The 14,277-nt window shown below is 43.3% G+C and overlaps 1 protein-coding gene across 1 annotated transcript in view; it reads right to left on the reverse strand.

Annotated features, from left to right (window-relative positions):
* Nucleotides 1-14,277, reverse strand: part of ANK2 (ankyrin 2) — a gene marked incomplete at its 5' end in the record, with an annotated part of 168,552 nt that overhangs the window by 62,147 nt on the left and 92,128 nt on the right. Inside the window, one exon of the mRNA XM_082482440.1 lies at nucleotides 5,055-5,199. Within this exon, the coding sequence (XP_082338566.1) occupies nucleotides 5,055-5,199 (145 nt within the window). The remainder of the gene's footprint in view (nucleotides 1-5,054; nucleotides 5,200-14,277) is intronic.

Consider the following 14,277-nt stretch of genomic DNA (forward strand, 5'->3'; position numbering starts at 1 on the left):
ACGTCACACAAGCGAACCGCCATGGGAAAAGCACAACGCTAACACCTGAAGAAAAGCCGGAACGACCCTTTCCGGAGCTTGGTTACGATCTACCCTCTCTCCTTAAAACTGGAAATAAGGCAGCTTGGTACTGTCCCCTGGAAGGTACACGCAGCGAGGTGAATCGTGGCCAGCCGCAAGCTCCTGTGTGAAACAAAAGTCTCCCTCTGTATGCCGAGAGCATCTTTCGAGAGGCAGTCCGAATGTGAGCGCCGTTTTCTTTGTAAGTACACACAGCTCTACAGAAAACCGGTTGCTGTAGCAATGAGAGATGCAAAGCAGTAAATAAGCTGCTTCCAAGCACTGGCTCAGAATGTAACTGCGGTATCCACTAGCAAAAAGCGGAAAAAAAAAAAAAAAAAAGGACAAAAAAAAAAAAAAAAGACAAATAAGACACCACGGAAGGACATATTGAGGTAAATGGGGTTTCTGCTGCCGAATAGTAGTAGTTTTGCCCTTTAAATATTTCCTAGCAGCAGTATTACAATAGTGATTTTTAAAACCAGATCAAGCACCTTCAGATGTTGTACGCGTACTCTGTGACGTGGTTCTGTATCTTGAGGAATACAGTACGTGTAACTGAAGGAAGCCGTTTTATTTTCATGGCTTACGCATCCGTGAGTAGTGCTCATAATGACTAACGCACTGGATCAGAACAATAGGCCATTTATCCAGATACACAGATTTTGAAGGGATAAATCATTTTCAGCAGTTAGCTATAAAAAAAGTCGTGTACGTTACACGGACAAGAGATTCAAGGGCTTTAAATGCAGATCTTGTTGGAAACCATATTTTACCATCTGATTCGGACCAGCCAGCCTTTTTTAACGACAGCTACATTGGCTCAACAATTTTTTTGGATGCATTTTTAGAAGCAAATGGTTCTCTTATTTTTATTAGAAATATGTGACATTGAAGACTAATCAGTGCTATTGATCGTTGATTTACACCAATGGCCTATTCGGCATACTGGATGGAGCGTACAAAACCCAAAGCAAAGATAGCTATTACGCAAGCACCAGCCGGGGGGAAAAGAACCCAAACCAGCAATAAATAATCTCTCTTACATGTCATGAAATGTCTTTCACCCAGACATGTGGAAGGGGTGAGAGACGTAAGGCTGGTACTATTGGAATTGCACGTTTCTGGAATCGAATTCTGATTCCCTTAAAACAACCAACCAAATTTCAGTAGGGACCCAAGTCCACCCTAACCGTCTGCGTATGACACTGCAGAAAACAATTACGAAAGGGAATCTCGACTGAAGAGTATTTTGGTGCAAGATTTGAGAGTGAACTGGGCTGGCAGAGTACACCTTGCTTGTTTGTAACAAGAGCGCTTCCGCGAACATTTGTTCTTTGGTTGAAAAATAAGGCTCAGCAGCAGACCCCATTTGCCGTCATTATCCTGTACTCGTTTCAGCGGTTTGACACTTTCAGAACTGCTTCGCTGCGCCATGCAATGCTTGCAAGAGCTTCGCCATCCAAGTTGTAGGTTCTGCTATTCAGCTCATGTCATGTCCTGGATAGATACTGAACGAAAGGAAGCGTGGACTAGATTTGACTGGTTATCTGTACGGTGATTTTGTTTTTATTCTCCTGCAAGTACGGGGCACTGCTACTGCCACCGCTACAAGTAGCCCAGTACATATCCACGACGTGGTACCTGTACGTAAAGCTCCAGTAAATATCCAATACGTTGAGGGTATGGATGTTATCTACAGGAAAGGTACGCAAAGGCATGACCGGGGTCTGCAGGAAATGAGAAGTTTAAATTTCCTGCTACCCTTAACTTCAAAACTACTGTGCAGATGACACTGCCCCTCTTCGGTCAGCTACACCAGCTAAATGAAGAGCAAACCACTAGTCCAAAGGTCTGCGCTTCTGAGACTTAGATATGAAGGTACTGACTGAAACGCCAGTCCAGTTACAGAAGCGCAGTGGCAATTTTTTATTATTGGAATAAGCCTTAGAGAATCCTGTAAAAAAAAAAAAACAACCCAAACCTAAATCAGAGACAAAACTAATGTCTAAATACAGATTCTTTCCAAACCTGGTTGACAAATCTTAAGTCACGGGGGTTGTGGGGTCAACAGCACTCTACTCAGCCCCAGAGACTGAACTGTGGAACCCAGGAATGCTACAAAGCTCCTGAGGATAAGAAACGCGTCTGTGCCGTGTTAGGTGATTGCACAGGCACTCATCACCACCCTCGCCCAAGCTCTGAATAAAGCCCGGAATAAAAGCAGCACACTCTAGCCAAGTTTCTAATCTGGGTGGCTGGGAGACCACGTGGCAGTACACATCCAGCTGCCAGCCTAGCCGGAGCTCTCGCAAGCCCTAGGTTCAGTTGAGCCCATCTCTTCTTGTGGGAAGTATCTGTTGTTTCAGAAGCTGGGAAAAGGACCTGACATCGCTGAAAACTATATAAATCACCCTTGAAAACGTTTCTCTACTCAAAGACCGAAAGCCTTCCTCACGCTCGTCATAGGCCGGAAAAGTGGAAGGGACTTCCAATGAAAGGGAGTCTTTTCAAACCCTGGTGATCTCATACGGCCCGAATCAGTTCTGGCTTGCAAGATCCAGAGGGGGGATCCAGCTAGTGTAGCCCATTCTCTTTAATTTTTATTCTACCGCTGTTTCTCCACGTAGAGAAGGAAAATGGCTACCAGGTGGCGTGATCTAGTGCAACGTCCCCGATCCTTGCTGACCCTATCTGTACTGGAACCATCGAAGTTTCTGTGGGACAGTGGCTCTGTCGCACCGTGACCTTTCTAGAGGGAGAGTACTGCTGGATCGGTATTCACCCCTACATATCATATTCATGTGATACCATAACTATCTCCAACGGCAGCGGCGTTCCTTTGGTTCTCCAAATCAACCTTCCGGCATACAGCAGGCCTCCAAAATGGATGAAGAGAGACAGGAGCCATAAAAGGATACAGAGACAACGTGTTTTCATGCCATGTAATACCTACCTGGGCATGGTGCTAATGAAAGCATATGAAAAAAGAATGGAGGGGAGAGAGAAATAAAATAAATAGGAAAGGTGGTTATAAAAGAAAAAGACATGGTTTTAAATCAAATTGTTTAATGCGTAAGATTACATGAGTCTAGACTGCTAATACTATTTTGCTTTACCGAATTTCTTGAAAAACCAAAGTCAGTATAATGAAATGAAAAATCCCATTAAAGCAAAAGCAAAGTAATTTAAGCAGTCTCTGTGAAAATTCTTACAAGCGGTAACCTGACAGTGACAGAAAGTGAGACCGTGGAGTGAGGAAGATGTACTTTTTTCTTTCGTTCTTTCTCCCTTTAAAATTTTGCACCTTTTCAATATAATCATGCTTGATACCGGATGTGAAATAATTTTCACACAGCACAAAACAAAACACATAATTACACGCCAGTGAAAATCTACTGAAATCCACTGACAGGTATTTAAAAGCTAAAATATTCTAAATGGGAGCAGAAACTGGCTTAACACTTGCCGGCACGATCATTTCTATACATCTTACCATTTAAAAACGCTAAAAACTTTGTTACCGTTGGAAAGCGCGTGATAAAAGGGTTTGATTTTTAAGCGTTCTGATGTAGTTCATAAACATCCTCCCAGACTTAAAAAGCCACACAGTCACTTTGTTTTCAGTGGATTCACTGAAGCCATCTAAAAACCAACAAAGACTCCGAAGCTTAGAAGACCTGAATGACGAGGGATTTACACACGCCGGGAGGCAAAGCCAACTGCTTCCTGACATCTTTTGTCCCGGGAGCAATTCAGAGCCCACACCAGCAAACAGAACAGATCCTACTGATTTCCCCGAGCTTCGGAAACGCTGCCAGAATAACAATCAAGACTGGAAAATGAGGTAGGTTAAAAATTCCTTCTGTTGCCAAGATCTCAACTTTTTTTTTCTTTTTTTTTTCTCTTTTTTTCTTTTTTTTTCTTTTTTTCTTTTTTTTTCTTTTTTTTTCTTTTTTTTCTTTTTTTTTCTTTTTTTCTTTAGTGAACCCCAGTTCTAAAGGCAGTAAGTCCGGAGACATTGCTGATTTACACTAGCCATTGGCATTTGCAAAGAGGACTGCCCGGGTAGCCGAGTCGGACCTCGAACTGTGGGTGCTAAGCTGCCAGCTCGAGCCTACACTTACGCTCACTAGTCAAGGCTCTCGTTTCGAAAAGAGAACTCTGTATTTTTTGTAGACTACAGTGACGTTCTCTAAAGTAATAATAATAATAAGAAAAAAATTATTAAAGCTACAGGCATTATTATTTCACAAACACATCTAGGCTTAAGTTCAACTTCTTAAATATAAGCAAATCAGTAAGTTTTCTGGACTGAACACATTTTTTCTAATTTTTTTTTTTTTATTATTTACAGCATAAATACAGCGCTGTGCCAGTAAAAGGAAAATGATTCTCTTTCCTGCTCTTTCCTGCATCACAGTTTTCCTCAACCATGACGAAAAAGAGTCCGTGTGCTTGCTAACAGTATACTCCCTGCCAATCCAATGCGGAATGAGCAAGTCCGTCGCTCCTTTCCTTCTATCTACAGCCAAACTACTCTAAAAAACTGGCTCAACTAACGCTAAAACACCGTGTCCAACTACCCGGCCGTGCCCTGACTCATGACAGGAGGAGATGGGGGTGATTCAGGCGGCCTTCCCGCAGCCAGCCGGGCTCTCCTTCCTTCGCCCGACCACAAAGCCAACAAAGCAAGCTCTGCCTTTTCAAGAACCAAATAAGAATCACAAAATAGTTCTTCACCAGACTCTGAGCACAGTATCGGTGCCAAATGTATTCATCTCTGGACCGGTCAGGAAATAGTCCTCCTGACCCACACCACACCTTCCTCCTACAAAGTGACGACCGTCACGCTGACGTACCTCATGGAGAAACGTTGACAAGTCCATCCCACGCCTCCCTTGAGTTAAAGACCCCGAGAAAGGGATTTCAAACATTCATAACAAACTGTGTGCAGAATTATCATAAGAAAAGATAGGTGCCCAGGCAAATACCTGTCCGATCGTCCTCCTTCCAAGCTGTACCTTAGGTAGTTCATGCCATCTAAGAACTGGCTGCTCGGTAAAGAGTCATCTCCCAGTTCTCTCAGGTCTTCTGGCCTGAGGTACTCTCCTCCATCTCCTGTCATTGTGTCGTCACCTTTAAACCAACCACAGAAGGGACAGAGATAAGCACACGCGCAGGTTTGACTGCAGTTACATGCTGGGATCTACCAGCTGGATGGCACAAGAAAGAGGAAAGCGGTTGCCACTCAGGAAACACTGCAAACCACAAGCAATTAATGAATGCATTTAATGAAACTGGCACACCAAGCAAGATTCAAAAAATAAATCAGTAAAAAAATAGAAATCAAGGTGATTAAATCAATTAGATTTAATCTCATTTTTGCTGTTGCACATACCGGTAAGGGACAAATTTCTTTGGTACTTTCTCAAGCGTGGTCTCTCTGTTCCTTTATCCGTTTTCCTTTTATCCATGCCTTTATCCATCATCCTCTCTGGCCACAGCTATACTGTATCACAGCCTGACAGTTTATGATTAAATACAACTACCGACTTGACTGTAAGCTATGCGTTTTCAGCTGAAAAAGTGTTTTCTGCGGCCTTATGCCTGACAGTTGCAAATCCTAATTTAAACTCTCCATTGTCCAAACCCCACATCATATGAGGCTGTCTCACCCACGTTCCAACATCCTTCTGTGAGCAGCAAAAAACTTCTCATTTCTAAAACACGGCGATAGCCAGAAACTGGAAATAAGCTCAAAGGCATAGATGGTAATCATGGTTAATCTGAGAAGGAATTCATATTGCACCAAAGCCTAAATGATCATTGTTTATCCGGCACAGTAACCTTTTTCCATATACTCTGAATAACAGGGTTTAATCATTTTTTTTTTTTTTTTTTAGGTCGAAAATTATTTTCCCCAGGAAATTCTGTCCATATGAAGTCACAGTTTGCTTCTCCCCGGCAGACCACCAACCCAGATTACATTGCCAGGCGACATGTAGGGTGTTTCTTTTCGTTCCCATTTGCAAGGCGGTTTCTCTCCCCAGTTTCTGCCCGGAGATTTCAGTCACTTTGCCGACGGTTAATTACTACCCTGTGAGCCTGCCAGAGCCGCGGGGTGGCCCGCAGAACCGCACAACATCACCCGAGACCACCGATATCTTCAAACTTTCTTATCTTTTTTTTTTTTCTTATCTATTCAAACTTCAGGTCAAGAACCTGAAGCTCAGTTACGTGAAGGAGAACTGCAACCGCTGTAGAGGAACAGTCTTCAGGGACTACACATTCCGGGGGCTGCAATTCACCCCGATATACTGAGAAACACAAAGGGTTGTTAAAGGTTAGTTAAGTGGTACCCGTGCTGCTTCAAACAGAATTCATTTGGGCATCGGGACGGCTGCCACTCGTGAGATTTGAAGTCTTAATAAAGCAAAATTGCAAAACATACTTATTGTTGCTGCTGCTATTTCTGGTTGAGCATTTCCCGCCCCCCCTCCAAAAACGTTATTGGTATTACAAGCTATAGGAGTGGAAGAAAGAAATCTTGATATTTGTTTTCATGAAAGAAATCAAGCTAGTTTTTCTAGTTTGACGTTTCAGCTAATAAATAAATGAATAATTTATAATCTGTCATCTAAAACTAAGTAACCATTGGTCCTTTTAAAATATTTTTTGTTTACACAAATACTGTATGTAAAAATGAGGCCTAAATCTTTTCTGTGTAACAACAAAAGCTCTTGAAAACTCCATCTGCCCACATCAAGAGGGAGAAAACTGGGCACAGTTTCACAGAAAACAATAAAATGCATTTAATCACTGCCTGTTTCCTGTCTCCTGACAGACGATGCCTCCCGTTTCCTGGGAACGTCACATTATAAAGCACGGGGCTTAGTGAAAACTTGGAAGATGTTAAGGCGATGCTGTTAATCAAACAGTAAAAGGAATTTCAAGTTACATTTCAAATAAACGAGATACTTCTAATCACGCCAGACGCTCCATCTATAAGAGAAACAAAGGCAAAAATCTTCACCGCTTTCATCACACCCACATCCTTCAAAAAAAACCCAAACATATCCAAACTCTCCTCTCCTTTAAAAAAGAATACATATCCCAACTCTACTCTTCAGCTTTGGCGTCTCATCTAAGAGTTGTCAATAATGGCTCTAAAGTAACACTAGCTGTTTTATGTGATGTCAGCAGCTGCAAACAGTAATGAGACTATCCATGAATATTTCACAACGTCTTCAGAACCTTTATCTGTGGGTAACACAGCCCACTCGCCAGCATAGGAGTCTCCAGTGAGTTAAAAGAAGTTAAAGAAGAAGTAGTTAAAGTCATTCCCTGCCAACCCCTTGTGCCCTTCCATCTTTCCTTAACGAGCCAAACTCCCCAAACAAGTAGCGCCTCCTAGTACAGGAAAGAGAAAAAAATATGTATTTCGTAGGAACGATTGTGTAGGAACATAAAATTTCACGCAATCGCGGTTTCCCCGAATATTTTAATTCCTGCTCCGCAGGGCAACGGCATGTACGCCAAGGGAATTATTCCGAGTCTGTGTAACGAGCGCTCATTCATCCTGCCAGGAATACTGTGTTGTCTTTCAAAGATCTAACACGGCTATACCGCTGACTCTCAGTCAATTCAAACGTACAGACACGTTATCTGCTGAGAAGAAATCGCATATTCGGCTGACCATGAGCTTCTTTACACGGCAAAATCTTACCAGACGGTAGTTTTGTGGCGGTACAAGAAATAATCCTTTTTAATCATGCTGGAAAGGGTTAATCTGCCATCACGCTCCCCATCAAATTAATGACAGTAATGTTTTCACCACTTAATAAGCGGTTTGTGACAAACAGGAGCCCTTGACGTTGATGCTCCACGATTTGCAGTGGCCATCTGTGAACTTACAGGCGGATTTCCAAGAGTAGCCCGCTTGGTGATTTATCTTCTGTTTACTTGCAAGAACACCTTCCTTTCTTCAGTGATACCAAGAGGCTTTCAGAGGTTTACTTGGCAGGGGAAAACACGCTACAGAACGCGGGGGGGACCTTGCACTGTGCCCCAGTTAAAGCATTCTTGGCTTCATCACTGCTACTGCCCATCCCTCAAATATCTCTAAAAATTTCGTCCAAATCTGCCTTTCTGAATAACGTCATCTTCTTTAGGGCAGGTCTGAAAGGAAGTAAAATGTACTAGAGGAGAGCATCAAGTACCTGGACTCTCTTAAAAGAAACACTGGAGCTTTACGGGTAAGGACACTGGAACAAGAAGTTTTAAAAAAAATAATAAAATAAATAATCCCCAAACCTAGGAATCTACTTATGTTTAAACAAAAAGTGGCCAACAGAGTCCCTGCACTTGCTGCTGCTGTTATTTTTTTTTCTTCGCAGCAGGCAAATAACTCCCAATGTGATGGGCAACTTTTCCAGACCGTAACACGCAAGGCGTGCTGGTCCCACTGCACTCTCGGCAATGATCTCGTTAGTCCATTAATCTGTTCCCAGTGGCCAAACTAATGCCCCGGAACAAGACACAAGACCCTCTAAAAAGCATACATTTTGTACAGGTTTGCAACACTTGGGGTTGTTTCTTTTCTGCTTAGAAGGGGGACGGCAGAAAAATCAAAGGAGATCACTGGAAGCAAGAAGGTGGATCCGAAGGGTGGGCCTGGCAAGGGCCGGGCTGTGGGGACAGCGTAAGTTCAGCAGGTTCCGGGCCTGTTACAAGGTAAAAATGAGAAGAAGATGTGGACCTGCTAAACAAGGTGCTAAACATTTCTATGAGGTGCGTGCGGGCCACCTACAAAAACTATTAAGTCAAGCGGCCTCTTCTGCAAAATTGTCGGCCCAGCACGTTGCAGGATCCAAGAGAGGGAAAGAAAGGGTGAAAACGGGACGGAGGGGTGAAAAACAAGAGACAGCAAACCCAAGAATCAGAATGGGAAAATTAAACAACCGTTAAGATTTAAATACTATGCTTAAGGCAAGGAAGGCCTGAGACAGAACCTCATAATGGGCACGTGAAAACTGTGTTGATGGTCGTTCGCAACACTTTACACCCAGCTTTAAATCTTTGTCACAACCAAGCCAAGCAAAGGCATATCTTATCTTAAGCAGTGAGGAGCGGCACAGAGATTCTCGGGCTGGTGAATCCGTCCGTCCGTCCAGAGCTGTGCGAACATGCCGCCCCAAAAGCAGTAGAGCTACGGTGACGCAACGTTGGACCTGGGCAACCAAGCTCTCCCGCAGCGGGGACTTCTTAAGCCATGCCAGAGCAGGCATCCTCGCACAATTCCGCACCACGATGCGCAACGCAGGAGCGCTTTTCCACCCTGCTCTTCTGTGCTCTAGAGGCACTCCAGAAAAACCCAACGGCTGGTCCTCACTGACTCAGAAGACCCTCAACCTTTAAGACACTGCTGCCACAGAAACGGGATTAAAATAGGAGCGCTGGCATCGTTCTGCGGAGCTTCACCGTTTGTTTTGGTTAACATTTTATGCTGACCGCATATCATTTCTGCGTATCGTGAACCCGTACTATCCAAATAGAGCAACGCATCTCAATTGCTAATTTCTAAGATACCCGTGGGCAGGAAGGGAAGCCCCTGGGCAGATCGGACGGTAGCTTCGAGGCACCCGGCAAGTGCCACACGCCATCCTCAGCTTAGCAAATCAGTCCTGGCTCCCAGGAGGAGCGTTGCCTTAACCTTTCTAAAACAGATTAGCTTTTTTATTATTAACCAATTACCCCCTGCTATGAGGGAGCTGGGCAGATGTTTGATCAAGTAAGCTGTTGTAACGTTTTCACCGCGCCACTCCGGATACGCATCTACAGACTCAACTCGTTTAGGGAAGCCCCAACGAAGGCAGCTCCTGCCATCCCCTACAGTTCTCCGCCAAACACGAGCGAATTACAGAACACAACTGCTGTATGAGAATTGCTCTGGGATTGTTTCTCGCAAAACATAGAGAAAATATAGGCAAAAGTTACCAAAAAAAAAAAAAGGAAAGAAAGAAAGAGGGCTGTGATAGAAACCGCTAGAAATTGCTTTTAATAGACATTTTTAAAGCCAGATACGGTTATGAGCGTTTGCCAAAATTTCTGTTTTCTCTGCAGCACGCAGATAAGTCTACAGCTCCCCACATAAGTGCTGCTCCTTAAAAGTAACAGATGGAGAAGGGACAACGATGGCAAGCACAATTTTTTATGGAATATGTAAGTCCTGAAGCGTCTTTAAAGGAACGCATAATACAGAGTTTTTTCTGATGCTTTCCTTGAACGCCCTTCACTTCCCTAAAGTCAATCCTCTATTTCATGCTCCCCCTGCCCCCCACGCTAGAAGTTTTCCCGAATTACAGTGTGGCTAATTCTTTAAATTTCTTTCTTTTCAGCCCGTCAGGAAAGCAGGGCTTCAGGTATGGTTTCACATATCGATACATGACTTAACGTGAATCATTGTGACGGCTACTGCCAGCTCAACGCACCACTTGCCGAAAGACAGAAGGTGAAGCAAATAAAAAAAACCTGCGTGTCTACCCTCCAGGGTCTGCGTGGAGGAGAGGACACCTTGATTTTGTTTTCTCCCAAATTAACCTGCTGCAAAATGAACTCCAGTCTTTCGCAGGTGGCTACTATGGTGTTTATGAAGTTGGATCTAGGTAGCAAAGAATAAGAGCACTGCCTTTTTAGAAGTGGACCAGAACAAACTCTCCCTACCTCCCTATGCCACAGAAGCCTTGGAAGGTCATCGATACTAACCGGCATGCTGGAAAGTCTGAGATGTGGTGGGGCTACCGTGCCATGTACAGTCAAACTGGGACTCGAATGAGTTCTCTGGATCACAGAATCATTATGGCTGGAAAAGACCTTTAAGATCATCAAGTCCAACCATCATCTAACCCTACCAGGACCACTTCTAAGCCGTGTCCCTGAGCAGCATATCTAGACGGCTTTTTAATACATCCAAGGATGGTGATTCCACCACTTCCCTGGGCAGCCTGTTCCAGTCTTGGATAACCCTTTCGGTGTAGAAGTTTTTCCTAATGTCTAACCTAAACCTCCCCTGGCGCAACTTGACGCCATTTCCTCTTGTCCCATCAGCTGTAACTTGTGAGAAGAGACCAACGCCCACCTCTCTATAACCTCCTTTCAGGTGGCTGTAGAGAGCAATGAGGTCTCCCCTCAGCCTCCTTTTCTTCACACTAAACAACCCCAAGCCCCCCTGCCGCTCCTCGTAAGACCTATTCTCAGGACCCTTCACCAGCTTCGTTGCCCTTCTCTGGACCCTCTCCAGCACCTCGATGTCCTTCTTGTACTGTTTCAAGAGGAGCAATAAAGCAGATCCCACCAAAGATTCTGGGCAGGAAATGACATTAAAAGAATATACTGGGGAAAGCGACGGAGAACTGATTTAGCTTTTTGTTCCATCAGAACACTGCTTGCTTCTCCTGGAAGAGGAAACGTCACCCTAAACTGGGTAAGTATTTCCTACGAAATAGGAGATTTCCTCACAACATGGAACGCGCTGGGCGCTAAGGAAGGAAAGCGTCGTGTAGTACACATACCTATGACTCCCAACAAACCCGCTAGCCAAGACTCGGCATGCACTGAAGTGAAAAGAAGGGGGGAAAAAAAAAAAAAAAGCCTTTTCTTTCTTCCCGAGGATACAAAGGATTTACCAATTTTGCCTTTGTGAAATTCACATGGCAAGTACCGCTCTTCTACGTAGCGCTTTTAAAAATATTTGGAAAACTGTTGGTATTGTCAGATATATCTTACATGTTATATATGTTATATATATCTTACACGTCATATATATCATATATATTGTCACATATCTTTAGCTAATGAAGGTTAATGTAAATGTAAAAGCATCCAGTTTTTATCAATCATGAGTGGGTGGGAATAATATTCAGTAGCTTTAAAAGGCAGATTTAGATCAGCTGGGCAAGAGTAGCCAAAAATACATTTCCCCTTTTTAACGTGCTGGTTATGAGCCACTTCAACGAATAAGCTCTTGTAGGCCCCCCCCCATAACTTCAGTCCCTGAAAAAAATAATTCAGTGCTCAACGTTGCTCACAAAACGACAATTTAGGCAATAACGTATAAGTAAATACAGTAGCGTCTACCGGTCGTGCCCGTGCGTTATTCTTGCCTTGCGCTAACAAACGCGCGTCTGTAGTTCGGGTCATGCCTACGCGTGTCACTGACAGCCTTCATTATTGCTAATCTGCTCAATTCTACTTTTTGTCAACAACACTGATGCAAATGAAAACCAGCACTTTCTTTAAAACTGTTGCCAAGTTTTTTTGCGACGTAACCGCCACTGCCTATTTTTCATTACTAAAAGGTTGACAGCTGAGCAATCTTTAGCCATTCTACCCCAACAAAAATAAGATCAATTTCGTTCCAATGACAATAGCAGATATTTAAAAAAACCCAAAGTTATATTCTCTGGGAAAGATTTCAGGGAAAAAAATCCAAGTAAGACTTTATTATAACTCCCCCCCCCCTCCCCCTTCCTAGCAACAATGTCAATAAAGCTATAAGAGAAAAATTAAGCTGCTAACCATTATATTGAGAACCTTTTGTGTCGACAACACATGAATAAAAAAAAAAGGCAACCAATTTTCAGATTTCTTGTTGCATTTGCACATCTGGCACGTCGAAGAAAAAAAATTTCTCATTTTGCTTTGGGGGGAAAAAAAAAAAAAATCTCCCTTCATCTTGGATGACCCCGTTAAAACATACCAGCAAGAATCTCTTCGCATAACAAACTTTGCAGAGCATCTGTACATACAAATTTGTAGCAAACGGGAGGCAGACTGGCATTTTTTTTGTGCAAGAAAGCATAAGGAAAGTTTTAAGGATCAACTCTTATTCACCAGCTATTTCTTTCTGAGCACAGATTTGTTTTCGTTAAAGAAAGGCTCAGGTAAATTTTCAGTACAAAGCTTTTGATTTACCCGTGTAAATCAACAATCTCTGGCTCCGTTTTATACTACTGGTCACAAGGCGCGTAATTTAAAGCACGAATTAATTCAGCGGGGTTGTTCTGAATTTACAGCGTTTTAACGTGCGGCGACATCAACTGAAGTCTAACCAAGAACAGTTACTGGCTGCAACTTTAACTTCCAGGTTCAATTAAGGCGAGTTATTCCTTAAGTCTTCCAACTAATTAAGCCGCTGCTTCAGTGGAATTATGTACCTGTACAACAGCAACGAATTCTGCGCAGACTTAGCCGCTCACCGCTCAGGCGTGTGCCGTAGGATTAGCGTACGCTGAGGCCAGACGCGGAGGCACTCGGGAAATCCACGGTCGTGTTTTCGCACTGTTCGCTGCTGGTGCAGATACTAGTGAGGAATTCAGAATGCTTATCGAAGTGTAAGCTGCAGTTACCCCCCAAAATTACGATTCCATAATAACAACATTCATAACAATAACGAGGTGGCGACGATCGTTCCAGGCAAGCAGTTACAGAGGTAAGGCAACAGATCCACGTGGCATCTTCTTCCCAGCTGCCCACGCGCCAGGCCAAGCAGCTCATCACTGTCCCATCCCACAACCGGCAGACGAGATAATCGGGGTGACTTCCACAGACTCATCTCGGAATCGTTAACGGGGCCAGAAATAAATTCCTGAACCCTACGGGAGTGTCTGACTGTAAAGTAGGAACTTCTCAGTCCTTTGTGAGCCTACGTCTGAACCAGAGCAGTTTGAAAGTTCTCTTTCTTGATGGTTTCTCTACGCTGGAAAAAATTGCCTACACTGAAAACAACTTTTTTCAACTATAAAAAGGATTTTTTTTTTTTTCTTTTTTAATCAGAAATATGACGTAATGAGGTATGGGTTAGCTGTTTTCTGGAGTCTAAGATTACATATTTGATGTCCTGAAGCAACACAGTAGTTCACGGGTATGCCGCCTCGTCACTGATGCGCATTTATGAAGGGATCGCAAACCCCACTTTTACACGGATATTATTACTGTGAATATGTCTGAATGATGCAGTATCACAATTTTGAGTGAGCTTTAAAACCAAAAAGGGTAAAAATGAGCAATTCTGCAAGAGGAAAAATGCAACAATCTGTCACTGGGTCATTATTATCTGTTGGCAACGATGCATATTTTATTTTATAAATTATTTAAGGACACGTGATGACGCTGTTTCCATTTCTTAGAAACGCTTCAGCAAATCCAATGTCCTAA

Source organism: Vanellus vanellus, assembly GCF_965231255.1.
Source record: "Vanellus vanellus genome assembly, chromosome: 4".
Lineage (NCBI taxonomy): Eukaryota > Metazoa > Chordata > Aves > Charadriiformes > Charadriidae > Vanellus > Vanellus vanellus.